The sequence below is a fragment of the Rattus norvegicus genome, chromosome 1 (assembly GCF_021556685.1).
Source record: "Rattus norvegicus strain SHRSP/BbbUtx chromosome 1, alternate assembly SHRSP_T2T, whole genome shotgun sequence".
Classification (NCBI taxonomy): domain Eukaryota; kingdom Metazoa; phylum Chordata; class Mammalia; order Rodentia; family Muridae; genus Rattus; species Rattus norvegicus.
Window position 1 is genome coordinate 21,727,278 of NC_141534.1, and position 17,690 is coordinate 21,744,967.

Here is a 17,690-nt window from a genome sequence, read left to right on the forward strand (position 1 = left end):
TGATTTCTGATTTCTAAGCTAGAGGGAAACTTGAAATTTTTACAAATTTACTTGAATGTATATGCCCTTGAGAAAGTCTTAAGACTGCTTTTCTTTTTTAGTCCAATGTCAATATATATAATATATATATATAATTCTCACACACATAGTGTCAAATGTTCCCATTCTAGGATCTCGAAGCAATCTAGTCCTTGTGATTATGTTAAGAACAATGTTTGGAGTCATCCCCAAAGTTTCTGGAGAAGAGTAAGACTGCTTATTATTAGCCTAGAAACATAATGCTACCCCCTACATAAGTTTAAGATAGACAGACATGGCAGATGAGGATGTAGTGACTGCAAGGACCCGACCACAGAAGTAAAGGCCCGGAGGAACACAGTGAGGATCTGGAGTGTAGCCGGCCGGCTTCATCATTATAATTCTATGAGGAGAAAACTCAGGGTTCCCAGTGATGATCCGCACATCTGTAGTGTGGACACTGACGCAGTCTCCAGGCAGCAGGAGCTCATATTAGGCCATTAAAGAAACCGCAAGTTTATTTGTTCGACTTTACTGGCTTTAGAATTTTTCAAAGTGCCATTTCCCTTCGAATTAGCACCTCGAAAAGCAAATAAGCCTTAAAGAACTAAAATGTGTACTATATTTAAAATTTGTGAAGTTACGAAAATTCTGAGAGTTTGAATGGTCCCAGAGAGGTGAATGATACAATTACAGTCAGGGAATCAAAGTCTGAGCACGGCCTTATTAAATTTATAAATTTCGGATGGCTTCTATTCATTTTATTCAGAACGCTCAGAGCAAAGACAAAACTCTCACAATCTACTTTGGTAGAAACTTTACATCATTTATTTGGAACTATTTGGAAATTTAAAATTTACAATAAAAAATTTATAGGGAGTTAAATAAAAAAAACTATGAAACTTCATTTGTCCTGTACTCCAAGTGAAGTATAAGGCCCTGTAATTAATGTATTTGGAAGGACATTTTATGTATAAAAGGGTTTGCAATGACCATTGCACACGTGTTGTGTCTGCAAGGAAATGTATAGAAAATGTGAAGTGTCACGTACAATAATTTACAAGTGGCTGAGACAGGAAGCCTGGGAGTGCCTGGTCAAAGCCACGTGACTACAGAAACACCCACATTCCCAGGGCCCCAATAAATGATAGGAATATGAACAACACAGAGCTTACTTAATCTCTTAGAGATAAAACATAGACAGGGAGAAGGGATTTGAAGGTGTAAAGAGATTCAGTATCTGAATCAGAATAAACCAATCTGGACATGGCCGCTGACGGGTTTCGCAGATTTAGCCGTGAGTCCCCTCCTCTGCTTCGTCACAGTGCCCCAGGTCTCACTGAGTCACGGGCAGAGCTGTGGGCACCTGGTTGGCCTGAGGGGCTGGAGACCCGCTGCTGAGGGCCTGGGGTGGCACTGCCGGCTCCATCTTGCTGATGTGCGTGATGAACCGAAGACGAAGCTTCAAAGCTGGCTTTAAATTACAGATGATCTTCTCTACCTAAGAGGTGGGAACACAATTAGGGAAAGCAGCGTGCAAATTTCCCGAGCGACATCAGTTGTCAACAGCATGCTAGAGGAGGGGTTGGCACATGGGAAGTTTTATAAACCATTACAAGCACATGTATACGCCCTCACTCACTGTGTAGGTGTATGCAGTGTATACACGCCTGTCCACACATGCACTTCGAGAACTTACGACCCATCGACCTGCTCAGTTATCCTGCCATCCACAACTAGAACTGCTCCCATTAGGAGAACATGTAACAACTCAGTCGTCCTCCCGAGTGCAATGCTAGCAGAAGCAGAGAGCATTTGCAGCGGTCCTCCCCAAAGCTGCCCTCATTTTACACCCATTAGACTGAAGCAGCAGTGTCTGCAGTTCCACGTGCTCAGAAAGTGTTAAGGGGACAGATGCACCAGTTCCCTGGCTTTCTCATCTCTACTGTTCTTTGATCTCAAGGGAAGGACTGGGTTGTCAGCAAAGTTTCTTTTTGCTTATTCCCGTGTCAAAGTTTAGGCCCAAATATAAAGAATACATTTTGGGTTTAAACCACTTCATCAGTTCTGCCCATTTTTGTATGTGGTCACTGAAACAGACACAAAAAGAAATGCTTCCTTTCAAGAGGGAAAATGTTAACTCTGACAATGTTGTGACGGTAGGAAGGAGCGCATGTCCTCCCGTCCGTCATCATCAGCTCCAAGGAGCAGCTACTCAGACCAGCATTCACGCTGACACAGTAACTGCCTTCCTGACGCGCAGTGAATGAACAGCACATGCAAGTGGAAACGGCACCGTGAGACGCACTCCTCAGTACTGTTCAGAGAGCTAATGAAGACAAAAATCCAGCAGAGCAAGCCTGAACACTGCCCCGGCAGAAAGGGAACAGCAGCCAGGCACTGAGGAGACGGGGGCACGGCAGCCGTCTGTCTCTCTGACACCCCCACAACAGCTCTGATGGCTTCCTAACACAGAGCACACACATGACTGAGGTCTTCCCATGTCCAGCCATCTCTAGTTGGAAGTGCCTTTTCCTGTGTTGACTTTCGGTGCATCCCTTCAACTTCACCACCGACCTCATGCTATGTCACGTGACAGAACAAGTCTGACCCTCAGGAGAAATTCTTCTGAGCAGTGGAGATGGGAACGCGTCCTTGGGACTCTGTTCTTCAGGGTCAACAGAACCCTCATGGTCTTCTGAAACCCTCAGTAGCAGACTCTTGGGCAGCCGGGTGTGACTGGTACCGCTGTGCTTGGCATCCCACAATGCACCCTAACCAGCAAGGGGCGGGGGAGGGGAAGAAGTCGCCCCCTTGGGTCTTCCTAGCCACACCACACCGCTTTTCCCAGGTGAGCAAACTATTCAAAGAGATGCCTACTCACTGATGCCATAGGGCCTTTCTGACGTTCTGTTTCTAACATCACAGGGAAAGTTAAGATCATTTCTTTATCACTGCATCTAGAATTATGTTCTCCTGTGGCCTTAAGAGGTCAGATACCAGACACCTTACAAACCAAACCACACCAAACCAAACACCGCAAGCAAGTGTGTTTATCACCATGTATTTAATACACAGGTTAAACGGCACTAACACTTGACCTAACTTACCTGCTCCTTCACACTGTCTCCAGTGAACATATACTTCATATGGTATAGGAAGTCGCAGATGGGGTCCATGTAATTGAGGTGGGTGCTGCACTGGTCTACATTCAGCAGCATGTCATAAAATGCCACTCCAATCTATGCAACAAATAAGGTTAGGCTACGTAAATGACTAAATGATCAAGTCGTTCAACATAACCTACCCGGTCTCCCACACTGGCACACAGTATTGCACCTGTGCAGAGGGACAGTGGCGGCCCATGCATCTCTCTGCACAGAGAAGCTACGACACAGCCTGCACTCACAGTGCTACACAATGGCTAACTAGAGCGCCTCTCTACAGTTAAGTCTCTCCTAGAGTAAGATACAAGATCCCCGTCTAGACACGACCTCACCCACAGACGCTCCAGGCATGCTTAGGCTTAGTGTGCCCCTAGTTCCATTAAAGAAAAGATCTGTCTATTTTATTCTGTGTGTGTGTGTGTGTGTGTGTGTGTGTGTGTGTGTGTGTGTGTGTGCCATAGGCATGCTTAGTTCCTAAGACACCAGAAGAGAAAAACTGGAGCCCCTGAAACCGGAGTTACAGGTGGCTGGGACCGGCCATGTGGGGCTGGGTTGGGAACTAAATCCAGACCCCTGGCGAGAGTAGCCAGTGCTTTTAACCACTGCGTCAGCTCTCCAGCCCTGTGGTGGCGAATGATTGTTAAAGTTCTATTTTGGCCCATTTTCTTAGAAACACTTACTTCTTCCAGTCCCCTCATTGTAAATTCTCAAACATACTTGTGTGCCTGCAACTGACGACCTCCTTGAGCACAGCTATTTTCCCGTGTCTCGTTCAGCACGCTGTGCTCTAAGCTTCCTGCAGGTACTCTGAGCCCCGTAAGTGGATCCCAGACCCCACGACACATGTGACAGCCTCCGGCTGACCTCCCCTGTGAAAACACTTGTCCGGAAACAGGCCTTTCAGACGTACCTCGATCATGCACCGGGTTCTCTCCTGCTGGAATCGCTGTAAAAATGGCCCTACGAGATGGTACACGTAAAGCAACTGGAATTCAGTCTTCACCACGGGAAGAAGCACTTCAGTGAGAAACCTGAAGGTGGAGGATAGAGTAAATCCTCTCATGAAGTTCAAGCAGCTGAATCCTCTGAATTCTTTAGTGCACTCTTTACAAAAGTGTGTCAGAAGACCGAGAGCGTGGCTCTTCCTTTCTTCTCAAAGGTGCCGCTTACTTCTGGAAACAATATTCCTTCGTTCTGTGTACATGCGTATGTCTGTGGGCACACATGTCTGTGTGCAGAGGGCAGAGGAGGCCGTCGGGTGTCTGCTGTGCCACTCTCCTGACCCCTACATGGGCTGTTCCTGAACCTGGGGCTGGGCTGGCATCCAGGAGTCTTCTCCATTCCTCCCCACGGCACTGAGGGCGCAGGCGTACCTGCAGCCATGTCTGGCTGTCTGTGTGTGCTCTGGGATTTGAACTGAGGTCTTCACGTCTGCATGGCACACGCACTCTGTCCAAATGCACAGCACGCACTGTTCACAGCTGCGCACTCCCTCTGTCTGAGCAGTTCCCTCTCCTGGTAACCATGGAATCTATAAATCTCGTATATCTCACCTGGTCTCATTCTCAATTGACTCATCACAGAAATAAATTACTTCAGATTTAAAAGTAATTCTTATATATATAAAGTACAGGTATTAAATGGCAGGTGACTTACCTAAAAGGAAAAGAGAATTGGCAGAAATGCTACTTTCGTGAACTTTAGATCTAAGTGATAGCATTTTACAGTCAACAAAAGTAATCCGCAAAGAGCTTACTCAATCCGGTTTTCAGTTCAAACGGCAACGTCTGTGATATACTCTGGGGCAGAGAGCTGAGTGAGCCCCTTGAAAGCTCAGTGGAGAAATGACATACCACTACTTGTACGCATAAGAAAGTAAAACAAACAATTCTGAATAAAAGAGCGGAACCTTTGAGAAGGAAGGAAGAGCCACGCTCTCGGTCTTCTGACACACTTTTGTAAACAGTGTACTAACCAGACCCCCGCTGTCCAAAACCCACTTTGCAATTCTCACGAAACACTGCCCTGTAAAGCAGACTTGGCCAGAGATGCTACCCCTTTATGGAACCCTGCTTACTTCGGGATAAGCGAGAGCTGTCCGATGCTGGAGTGGTGCCACACGGCGTGAGCCAGCGCTAACGTGTAGCTGCAGCTCATCTCAGAGTAGGACTGGTGACAAGCGGTGAAGTCGAAGAGGCGGAACGGATAACCAACCCACTCTGTCTCTGACGTCAGGCTAGAACTGCTGATTACACTCACGATTCGGTCATGAAGCACAATCCAGTATGGTTCCTTTAAATCAGAGAATAGTCTGACTAAAAAATTACCATGTATCCAGCATAGGACTTCATCTGCTACTCTGCTGCTTCCAAATGCACTAAAGTTTCCATTTGTCTGGCTAGTGTGTGCGCGCGCAATGGAGAGTCTGAAACAGCTAACTGGCTTTGCACTGATTAGCCTGACGTAGGGAAAGGCTGACTGTACATTAGTTAGCGCCTGACACTTACCATGCAGCAAACTGACTTTGCAAACCTTTATTATACAGAGAAGCTGGGACACGTGTAAACACAGAAAGCATATTAACAAAGCACAGGTTCACACAGTTACCCAGCAAGTGTAGAGAGCATGGTGCTGATCAACATTATTTAAAGCTCAAGAGATGAGGAGGTCAGAGAGGAAGAAACCACTTGGGCTGCAGGAGCTGTGGGTGTGGCTGATGGAGGAGAGAAGTTTGACTAGCACAATGTATCATTTACTAACACTTCTCAACAGTGTGCAGGAGGACCGGTTGGATACACAGCATGTTAACTGGCCCAAACTAGACCAGATTGTGAGACAGAAATAAAGGTTGGATGTGGGAGTTGCTAATGGTAGAGTAGGTTAAGTCTAACATAACATTTGTAAGTGACACAGAACAGCAAAAGGACAGAGAGAGTGATTTAACTACATGTATGTGTTGACGTGGTCTCATGATGTAGCGGAGGGTGACATAGAAGCCTCGATCTTCCTGCTTCTACCTCCCAAGTGCTGGGCTTGGGCGTGTGCCACCACCAGGTCCATGCTCGCAAACCCAGGGCTTTTGCAGCTAGGCAGGGGCTCGCTCTGTTGACTAAGCTGCATTTCCAACCTCACCAATGTTTTAAAAGGACTAGTAGGAAAGACTGAGGAAGGAGGCGAGGCTGTTCATTAACTGGCATGAGCTCCTGGGGTAAGCTCACTCTGTATGCATTTCTCTGGTCGACACTGCATCACTACGTACAAACCACAGTTAGGAACTCACTGGGAGGGCCGTGATGATCAGACCAATTGCATTCATCCATGCTGTGATGTTCTCCCTTGGCACTAAGGGCTGGCTGCAAGCAGACAGGAAAAAAGGTGAGGTTATGAAAACAGTCTCCATGCTTGACTAAGGATCTTGTTTGGCAAACAAATGTAATTAAGATGCACAACCAATCAACTCCAAATAATAATGGACATTTTGTGAGAAAAAAATTAATATAGACTTAAAAAATAAGTCCTCTGTATGTGTATCCTTTAATAACAGTTGTGAGGCTGAAGACGATCGAACTTTATTTATACCTTCTCCCACTCACTCCTCCCTCCTTTCCACTGTTTTTTAACAGGACATTTTTGGTGTCGGCCGTAGCTGGGGGCTTAACCCACTATCTAGCACTTGCTGAGCAGATGCTCTAAAATCAAGCTCTACCCCTGCTCCTGGTTATCTGTAAAGAGACTTATTAGTCACAAGCTAACATTATTGCTAACTTAATCATCGAGCAGGTTATGAAAAGTCTAATCTGAGATTGCCTTAGTGATCGTGCACAGTGTTCGTTCTCTTACACCTGCCTCTCAGAGTCGAGAGTGCGACCAGAAGATGGCTCTTATGCTCGGCCCACTTTGGGGCACGGGTCTGCCTGACAGCAATCCTGTCAGATGAAAACAGACTCTGACTTCAGGAAAAGAACACAGACCTTTTCAGGACAACATTGAGAAGGGCATTCCCGACATCTTTGCCTGGAACTGCCAAGGCCATGAGTTCCACACACGTCACATGCAGAGCATGGGCAGCAGGGTTGGGGAACTCATTGAATCTCCAGTCACAGTTTGGGAAGGGTCCCGGAGACTTGCCAGCCATGGGTGCAAAAGATTAAGGCAATAACAATTTGACTATTCTGAGATTAATGGTTCACGCTTAAGTAATGTTTACAGATTTCATAATGTTCCAAACGAAAGCATCTCATTTGATTATCAACTTATCTGATTATGGCCTGTCAAGAGATGATTTAGCTGCAATTAAAATATAAAAGATAAACAATACAAAGCAAACACAAGATAAGGATCATGAGATAAGGGTTGCACGACTTAAGCATACGGAGCAATACCCACAAAGCAAGTGGTTGCGTTTACATATGGACTCTCAGAACAGATGCTATACCGGCAGGAGACAGAACAATGTGGCCTCAGGCTTCTTTATCCTATTTCTTTTATAGCTACAAGGCAATTTCAGGTAAAAATTTCCCTAAATTGAGTAATCTGGTTACCACAGGAAACAGTCCTTTGTTTAGGCATGGTATGCAGACATGTTCTGTAGACGGTTGATAACTGTACACATGAAATCAAACTCAAGGAAAAAACCTAAAAAAGCAATAGCTATTTCGTTCAAAGTTTGACTGGTGTTTATTAACATGAATGTTGTAAAAGCACTCAAAGATTTAATATTTATTCAATTCATTAACCGAGGTAGGGTCTTGCTATGCAGCTCAGGCTGGCCTTGAACTTTTTGAAATCTTCCTGCCTCTGCCTCCCAGGTGCTAGCAGTGTCTGCTGCTATACCTGGTGCTTTTTGTTTGTTTTGTTTTGTTTTCTTCCCCCTGGAGCTGAGGACCAAACCCAGGGCCTTGCGCCAAGCACTCTACCACTGAGCTAAATCCCCCGCCCCGCTATACCTGGTTTTAAAGTATTCATTCAAAGCAGTAAGACTATTGCTCTCCAGGAGCAAACTGACGCCTGCACTGTGAGAGACAGTGTACTCATATAGAAGCAGAATTTCCTTCTTGAAGACAAATGTCTATAACATCTGTTCTTACGTTTGAGTAGCAACAGAGAAAATCCCCATGGCTGCTCTGATGATGCAATTTAAAGTTTCAACATTTTTACAGAGATAAACTAATCCCATCATGTGGAAGGCAGATATGTGAATCTAAGGCCAGCCTGGTCTATATAGCAAGTTCTGGGCTAGCCACGGCTACACAGACTGACACTGGAGGACCTGGGTGAGTACAGTGTGTGCTTACAGCCTCAACTTGTGCGGGAGCTCAGACAGAAGACTGGCCAAAGCAAGGAGTCTGAGCTTGGCCCAAGCATCTCAGAGAAAAAATTAAAAATGAGGTTTTGAAATACATAAAAACATTTCCTTAAAAACTGTTCTTACAAGCTAAAATACTGCTATTTATGGAGAGTCTAGAAGAGACATGATGGGAGAAAGGATATTGTCTACCAGCCGGCCAATCAGCTTGCAGTAGTAGGAGTCCTCTGGAACCCAGGGGTTGTCCTCCCGTGCATTCATAGCATGCTTCAGGTAGGTGTCACTGAGACACCAGCCCTGTGGCCGGTTATCTTTGAGGGAGCCAATGATGGCATGGACGAGTTTTCGTTTGAGATGGTCACGGTTTCTCAGGCACATTTCATAATAGTGTAAAGTGTTATACAGGTAAGTCACCGGCCGGTCTGCCAAGAAGAAAACAGCTCAGCATGTGTTTCAGGTCACTGACAAGTACGAAAGCAAACCTGTATCTCCATGACTACGTAGAGACAGCTCAGAGGATTAAGACATTACTCCACACTCTGGACCATGCACACAGGGAGTACTTTAATCCTACAGCAGCAGAAGATCCCTAGTAATACACACAGTATGTAAGGATGGCCATCCTGAGCAGACAGGTTCACCTCTGTAAATTTACTGTGCAAAAATGACAGAAAGCAACAAATGTCAAGTGTGTTCCTGTTCCCACTGTTAAAATGGTCACAAAGGACTGAGACGTTATCACCCAGAGGGGCAGAGGCCTTCGTGTACTTACTGACGTTAATGGCCAACCTCAGCACAGGAGGAAGAACCAGTTACAGAACGCTGCACTGCATTTATAACAAAACAAAAAAGGCAGAGCAAGGAACCAGAGGGGCATCTGACAGTCACCTAGGCAACTGTAACAGTGGCATCTAAGGAAGACCACCCAGGTAACTGTGACAGTGCCGGCTGAGAGACCATGGCCAGCTGCACACTGTGGTACTGTTTACTGCACACCCATTAGATACCATGTTCCCCCGTCCCCTAATCCAGAGCACTGCTTTTAAAGGCATTCCCCCTTGAGCCTGACACTTACTCTATACAGTAATATACTTCTGCTTTCAAAGAAGATATTGTAGGTGGAGGGACCCATTGCTGCCAGGGGACACCTTTCTCTGCAGTGGCTTTCTTCACATTTGTGTCATGGGCTGTACCATGCTCTGGTTTCCCGTCTTAAGACCAGAGTTTCAATGGTCTCCTAAGCAAGCCCAGCCCAGCAGATCGTTTCCTGGCTCCCGTGTCTTCACTGCATGGCCCACGGCGTTTTGAGAGGCTAATACTCATCAGGGCTGTAAGGTAGCTGTCAGATGTGCTGCGAGGCCACAGCTGACCTCACCTTTCTAAAACGATGACTCCCACGCACCCATCTTACTTGACGACTTCCAGGACCACCATGCCCAGGTTATAAAACCGAAACTGTGAGCCTGCACTGAGGAGTGTTTTCCTCTCCTGGCCTCACTTTGAAACTCACAGGAAAATATTCTTAACTCCAATGAAGCAATTTTCCTTCGAATATGCCTTTCTCTTCTACCATCCCAATTTTCTCAAAAGATCCCCCATGGCTCATGTATGCTTACAAATTGTGTATATCCAAAGTTCAAATTGCACCTCTCAGAAGCCTGCCAAGACCCACTTTTTTTACAGAGGAATCCCGTGGCTCTGTGCTGTGCATCTCCCACTTGGGTGACTTCATCCTGAAGCACTGCAAACCGGTAGAACCACTTTTACCACACGGCAGTGCTCGGCCTGTCTGCTCACGATGGCATCAGACGGGATCACAAGCTGAACACACTCACCGTGGAATTTGTACAAGCCCCCTAGGTGATCCAGGAGAGTCTCTAGTGATTTGGACACTGGCAGCAACTCTAAAAACCTGTGGATCACTATATCAAATACTGGAAGAAACCGGAGACACACGTTTCCAAAGTAGATGGGCAGATACGGGGACTGAATTGGTACAGGAGGGTCAACCTGTTCTGCCAGGCCTTCAAAGTACAACTTCTCTGGATATTTCTGTAGGTGAGGAAATAGACATTTATTACAGTATCTTGGAAAAGCAAGCTTAACAGAGCTACAGAAAATGAAAATATTAACTTTTTAATAATTTTTTTGGTATTGAGCAAAGCATGTGCTCCCTAAATCAAGCACCCCAGCTCCCCAAGAGTCATACTAATTTTATTATTGCTACCTTCATTTAATACAGAATTATGTCTATTAAAAGCAGTTACAATTAACTCTTACTCATTATCATAACGTCACAGCTCATTTGCTTCCACACAGATCATAAAGCAAACAGCAGACCCACCATGCAAACTGCAATCAGACAGCCATCATTCCTGCGGCTGCTCTGGGGAGCGGTACCTTGTGGTAGCTCATGTGTTTGGTGTGCCAGTCGCTCTGCAGCCAGTGCTCTGGGGAGTTCTCCTTCACAAAGTCACTCACTCGGTTTCGGAAGTCATTTGGTTTTAGCAATAGCAACTGAATTATGAAATAACAAACCTGAGCTTCATTTCCTTCATGACTACGCATAGCCTTTGGAAATAAACAGAAACATTAAGTGAACTTGTCCTATCTGTATACAATTATATTATTACAATTTCCTTAGAAGTCTGGTCTACCCCAAACTAAGTTTTCAGCATTCCTAAAGACTATTTGACCCTTTTTGGCTAACTTGTGGTTCACTATTCCTCCTGCTAGGAATGGTCACCTTAAGGTAAACCTTTCTTCGATGATGTATCATTTAGGGTCATGTGATGCCTGCTGTTTTCTGATGCTATTTCCCCACATCACTATGTTATTTGCCGGGTAAACTTGTCTCAGTCCCTCTACTACACTCCAACTACCTGTACATTTCTGCTTCCCAGGTAAGAGGCCACTGTTAATGAACTAAGCCACCACAAATACTACCAGTATGCCCTGGCTGGCCTTGGGCACTCAATGTGGACCAGCCTGGCCTTGAACTTATGACAATCCCCTGCATCTGCTAGGATTACAGGGATGTGCTAACATACCCAGCCACTACTGATTTTTGAAAAGTACATAATGTCCTAGTCTAATTTAGTCTTTTCATAAACTTGGCCGGAAGGGCTGGAGTGTGGTTCAGAGTTTGGAGCCCTGGCTCTTCTTACAGATGATATGGGTCTGACTCTCAGCACCTACAGGGCTCCTCAGAACTTTCCAGGCAACCCGACATCCTCTTTCGGTCTCCGTGAACACTGCATACATGGTACACAGAGACAAGTGCAAGCCAAACACTCATGCACATAAAATAAAAACAAACCCTAAAACAAACAAATGATCAAACTAGCTACTTTTGAGAAACACTAACAGGCAGAGGCCAAGGGAACACCTGGAGGATGCTGGGTATACACGAGAAACAGCCAAAGTCCTGACTACTGAAGGGAATGATTAAGTCAGCTAGCACTCGACAAAGAAAGCTTTTCACTATTTCCTGACCCACAGCCTCTGTGCATCAACCATTTTTATTTTGAGGTGTAACCAGGTCAGAAAAGATCTATTCATTTCTGTATCTTCTGTGAATATAACACTAATCATTGAATATGCACTGACAAAAAGAATTCAGAGAGTCCTTCTTCTTTAAGGAAGCTTAAGTGCAGCATAAACCCCACTTCTCTGGAGCCAAACAGAGGAAATCAGCAGCAGGCACCCACTCACACAATCTGATCAAAGCATGATATTATTCTTACCAGGCAGAGAATTAGTCTGTCCAGTGTGACAATGTTGTACTTCCACACCATGTCATTGAGAATCTCAATGCATTTATTGAGTTGCTGACCTCCTGCTGATGTAGAGAACTCATACACCAAGAAATCTGCAAAGGTTCTCACGTGGGCCACCAAGGCCCTGGCCCCAATTCTCTCTAGTACTCTAGAAGGCAAAGAGTGAGAATTGAGCACTCTTATATGGACAGCACTGACCGTCAAACAGACTGAAACCCTTGGCTTCTGTCCGGCTTACTTGTACCCAATCTGACTAATGTGATCCGTTTCCAGGAGCATTTTCCAGAGGAGACAGAGGAAGAGCGGAGGGAAGCCTTGCATGGAGAACTGGGTGATGATCTCGTTTTCATCAGTCATTGACTTCCACTTCCTGTACTCTTCTTCCACGTTTTTTTTCAGATTAAAACGGCTTTCCTGAGGTACATTATTTTGCTTGAAGAATGCCTAAAAGGGAGAACAGAAGTTCATGTCACTGGATACAGAAAAAAGGAACAGTGGACAATTGGAAATGAGAAACTTGCTCTGCATTTGGTTCTGGCAGAACAAGTACCTCATCCTGTGAACACCTGAATGTCACACGCTGGCCTAGCAACTCTAAGTTTCTTTGTTCTAATTCCTAAACAGAAATTCTAAGCAAGCTTGAATTCAAAGTCTTTTCAATCATTTTATGCTAATCTTTGAGAGAAAGAAGAGAAGGAAGAAAAAGAAACGTGTCTCCTTCTCAGGTTACACATGCAGTGTCTCCACAAGGGATCAGTTCTGACAGACCAGTGGTTCTGCTCAGGCCGTCTGAAGGCCCTTCCCCAGATCTGCTCAAGCAGAAGCTCTAAGGCTGGGACCCAGGAGCTGTGGCTTGGCGAGCCTTCCAGCTCTATCCAATATGTGAGGACCGACATTGTAGCCTCCCTGACGTCATGGAAAATCAATATCCACCATGCCGTAAACCTTCTCTGAGGTTCGCCTTCTCTTTGTTATAGTTTTGTCAAGTTGGTATCTTTGTGCTCTGTGAAGTTTCACTGAAGCCTGTTTCTCTCCATCTTGCTGTCAGCAAAGAATTCTTCAGGAAATGTAACCTCTTGTGAGAGTCTAAAACTGCAGAGAACAGCCTTGCTGGGGCACCAGTGGAAGGGGAAGCCCTTGGTCCCGCCAAGGTTGGACCCCAGTGCAGGGGAATGTGGGGGGGGGATAAGGGGGATGTATGGGGGGATACCCGTATGGGGGAGGGGGAGGGGAGGGATGGGGGCTTATGGACAGGAAACCGGGAAGGGGAATAACCTTTGAAATGTAAGTAAAGAAATACATCTAATAAAAAATTTTAAAAAAAGAAAAGAAAAATGAAACCATAATAATTACATTTTCAGAAACATTTAATCCTCAGTAGGATGAGAAGCAACTCAAGAGATTTGGGAAGTAAAAAGAAGAATTTTCAAAAAGGAAATAGCCAATTTTCTTTAGCTATTACCAAGTCAGAACTCCCTAGAAAGCCACCATGACTGGAAGAAAAGATTCACCGCCTATTTAATATGCACTTCAGAACCAAATTACCTGCAGAGGGGCTGGAAAACAGCTAAGGGTGTGCGAAGCCCAGTTATGAGGAGTAAAAGTCATGATGGTCTGAAGGATATCTTTACACCAAGTTCCCTGTATTGAATCAGATCCTGTAAAAAAATCTAAACAAACAGATGTGAGTCAGCCCTCTATGACCACAAATACATACTGTCAAAGGAAGCAAAAGCATCCATGTACACTGGGGTGTTGTAGTGCGGACACTCACTGTTTACCTATATTTTACTCAGGACCTAAACTCTCTTACTTTGAGAATAACTAGAAGTGACTTGGACTTTTTATTACAACATATGAGCACAATTAGTGAAGAGACAACAAAGGACTTAATCTTTTTTTATTTTTAAAAGGGTCAAGGAGTGGAACTAAAAAAGCAGATGTGGGACTACATGCCCTGTACGTCCCAAGTGTAAATCTCTAAATCAGAGACATTTACTCACAGGAAATAACCGCTTACAAAATGTAGCTGAAATTGATAAATCTGGTATCTTTTCTCTCCTTTTTTAAACAAACAACTCTCACAGTGTACTGTGAACTGCTGAACTGCTGATCTCTAGCAGCTGCCGGTGTCCGTCCGTCCGCCTGCCTGCCTGCCTGCCTTCCTTCCTTCCTTCTTTCCTTCCTTCCTTCTTCCTTCCTTCCATTTTTGAGATAGGGTCTTTTTTTAAGTCTAGGTTTACCTCAACTTTGAAATCCTCCTGCCTCAAACTCTCCAAGTGCTAGGATTACAGGCTTGTGCTGCTATACCTACCTAGTCCTACTGTCCTTTCAAGGATTTGGTGTGTTCACAGCTATTCAAATAACAAACTGCAGCTATCCGTAATGGTACAGCAAAATGCCTGGTTCTCTGCACACTTCTAAGAAGGCCCCAGACTACCCACTATACACTACTACACACCACCTGCAGGAGTCTGAGGGAAAGTGCTCGAATGGCAGTACTCAGGTGCAACAGCTGCCTTTTCTCATGGGATTTCAGTTTTAGGTAGATGAGCATCTGACAGAAAAGTAAGTAATTATGCAGACATGAACATCTGGCAGACGCTCTAGAAAACTAACACTCACCCTGTGTTTTAAGAAGAACATAGAACGGCATCTTCTACAGACGCAGTCTGATGTTTTAGGTGGCAATTAGGAACTGGAAAACTTCCGTCCATGAGTGTGACTGATTTCCCTGATGTAATGATGTTCTATGGAACTACAGTGAGATGTGTTCACATTTGCTACAACTGCTTAACTCGGGGAATGTTTTCCAAATGGTGAATTCATAAAGACCCATACATTAAAAATGTATTCAATACAAAAAATAGGCCAGATGGGCTGGAGAGATGGCTCAGTGGTTAAGAGCACTGACTGCTCTTCCAGAGGTCCTGAGTTCAAATCCCAGCAACCACATGGTGGCTCACAACCATCTGTAATGAGATCTGATGCCTTCTTCTGGTGTGTCTGTGGATAGCTAGAGTGTACTCGTATAAAAATAAATAAATAAATAAATAAATAAATAAATAAATCTATCTTAAAAAAAATAAATAAATAAAAAATAGGCCAGGGATCACAGGGCAGAAAAGTCCACGGACAGGACTGGGTTTCACAGCTGATATTGAAGGACACGCAGCTATCTGAAAAGCCTAAGGTGGCCAAGCCTTTCTTCCCTTGGCTGTGTCTGTGAGAAGCCATGCTTCCTCGTGTGCTCTAACACCGTAGCATCCTCGTACTGAAGCATATAAATGCTCCAGAGGCAGACGGGAGAAACCACCCGTGCTCGCTTACTCCACACATTAAAGGACAACGTCAGACTAAAACAAAAGCACCACTTCCCACCAGAGTTGTGTTGTAGAAAACCCCGTTTTCATAAATGTTACTTATACTGATGTTATATGCTGCATTACTTTTAATAAATAAGCACTTTTAAAAACTTCTCTATTCTAATAACTAACATACTTGTTCATGTGCAAATGAAAATCCATAAAAAGAAAATCTTTGGGAATTTCCTCAGTCAGAATGACAGTGCCACGGGATTCCATTTTTGACTGATCCGGAGCAGAGCCTAGAGCAACTGGCTCGCTTTCCCTGAAAGGTACCTCCTTGGCATGTGCTCCCACAGGGAGTGGTCTGAGAGGAGCGGCACGATGTATGTTAGCGTCCCTTGCAGGATCTCTACCTGTGACGTGGGTTGCTCTGGCCAAGGTCAGGATCAAGGCTCGGTTCAGCTCTTCAGATTCTGCGGACAGCACTGTTTTGGGATCGTTGAGGAAGCGTGTAAACTGCGGCTGGACCTCGGAGCTCCCCAGCGCCGTGATGAGCCTCAGCGCAGTACTTTCTACGCTGAAAGCAGGAACGCAGTTGACACGCACGTTGGCAGACCCCAGTGCAGAGGTACGAACATGTAATAACACAAAGGTTACACATTGCCCTTCTTTTTGATGCTAAATTGTACAATCTGAAGCAGCTGACCTCTGTACACATTTGACAAAGAGAGCCCTAGGCTAGAAGAGACCCTTCTCCTAGACAGACAGCATTTCAGTAACACCGTACTACTAGGTAGGCAGCACACACTTGCAGAGTCAGTACGGTGGCCCCCGTGGGTCCACAGGGAGTGGCACTATTAGGAAGTTGGGCCTTGGAATACACATGGCTTCATTGGAGGGGATGAGTGAATAAGAGGCCTCAGAAACTCAACAATCAGGTCCTTCTTCAGCACCATGTCCTCCTGCATGCCCCCATGCTTCCCTTCATGATGATAATGGCCTAAACCTCTGCACCTGTGAGCCAGCACCAACCAATGCTGTCCCCTGGTAAGAGTTGCCATGGTCACGGGGTCTGTTCACAGCAACAGAACTCTAAGAGAACCAGCATTTAGGAGGCAGAGGCAGGGGATCAGGAATTTTTATCTTGTGTCGGCTACAAAAATGAATTCCAGGTCAGCTTATGCTACAGGACACTGTGTCCCCTCCTCCATTAAGTTACAGATTTCCATCTGAAATACGTCTTCACTTAAATCAAAATGGAAATGATACTTTTTTTTTGGTTTTCAAAACAGGGTTTCTCTGTGTAGCCCTGGCTGTCCTGGAACTCACCCTGTAGACCAGGCTTGCCTTGAAATCACAGAGATCTGCCTGCCTCTGCCTCCTATAAAATGATGCTTTAACCAGGACTTGACACATATGCAAATCCAATTTCTTTTAAAAACTTGGATTCCAATCTTTCACTGTAATTATAGTATCTTAGAAGCAGAATTTAAATTTTATGGCAAATAAGAAAAAAGTGGGGGTGGGGAAGATTAAGATCCCCACTTCCAAGCATGGGCGGGCTAAACCTCAGGGGAGGCAGCCTGCAGGCTACTCACTCACCACAGATGGAGCTGGTTCTGGTTGGTTTGTGCAACTGCAGCCAGGGTGTGGAGATGGCTCAGGAGCTGAACTCGGTAATGTGGCTGAATGTGGTGCATCCGGTGGCTGAACATCTCCAGCAGCGTGTGCAGGATGCCCCAGGCATGGGACTTGAAGACAGTGGGCAGGAGCTGACCTACCACAGGCAGAATTCCGGTACCAGTTAGTAAAAGGACCTCCCTGTATATATCTGAAGACTGTCACTCAGGACGTATGTGAAACTACGACTACAAACACAGACACACACGTATATACATATTTCCACTTGTAGGGGTAAAAAATGCAGAGCCTAAATACGCACTGCGTTTATCCTTCCCTTCCAGAGTTTAACATGCCAGGCTCCAGTTAATGTGGAAAAATAAAATGAAAGCAACCACACAAAAATAAAACCAAACCAAGCAACCAATCAAAACCATGAAAGCCATTCTGGTCTGCTTCACGTCTCCAGTTACCTTTGGATATTTTTATAGAA

General features: G+C 45.1%; 1 protein-coding gene across 4 annotated transcripts in view; it reads right to left on the reverse strand.

Annotated features, from left to right (window-relative positions):
• Nucleotides 1-820: 820 nt before the first annotated feature.
• Nucleotides 821-17,690, reverse strand: part of Med23 (mediator complex subunit 23) — a 47,376-nt gene continuing 30,506 nt past the window's right edge. For 3 of the 4 annotated variants that reach the window (XM_087566202.1, XM_087566191.1, XM_087566213.1), the window contains 14 exons: nt 17,180-17,354; nt 15,991-16,154; nt 13,815-13,939; nt 12,508-12,713; nt 12,237-12,417; nt 10,891-11,061; nt 10,326-10,542; nt 8,676-8,912; nt 7,157-7,322; nt 6,466-6,538; nt 5,263-5,477; nt 4,096-4,216; nt 3,129-3,260; nt 824-1,519 (listed from right to left, as the gene is read on the reverse strand). In XM_087566202.1, the coding sequence (XP_087422328.1) occupies nt 1,355-1,519; nt 3,129-3,260; nt 4,096-4,216; nt 5,263-5,477; nt 6,466-6,538; nt 7,157-7,322; nt 8,676-8,912; nt 10,326-10,542; nt 10,891-11,061; nt 12,237-12,417; nt 12,508-12,713; nt 13,815-13,939; nt 15,991-16,154; nt 17,180-17,354 (2,348 nt within the window). In that variant the 3' untranslated portion in view covers nt 824-1,354. Of the gene's footprint in view, nt 1,520-3,128; nt 3,261-4,095; nt 4,217-5,262; nt 5,478-6,465; nt 6,539-7,156; nt 7,323-8,675; nt 8,913-10,325; nt 10,543-10,890; nt 11,062-12,236; nt 12,418-12,507; nt 12,714-13,814; nt 13,940-15,990; nt 16,155-17,179; nt 17,355-17,690 lie in introns of all 4 variants that reach the window. The other variant, NM_001277054.1, reaches the window with a different exon arrangement.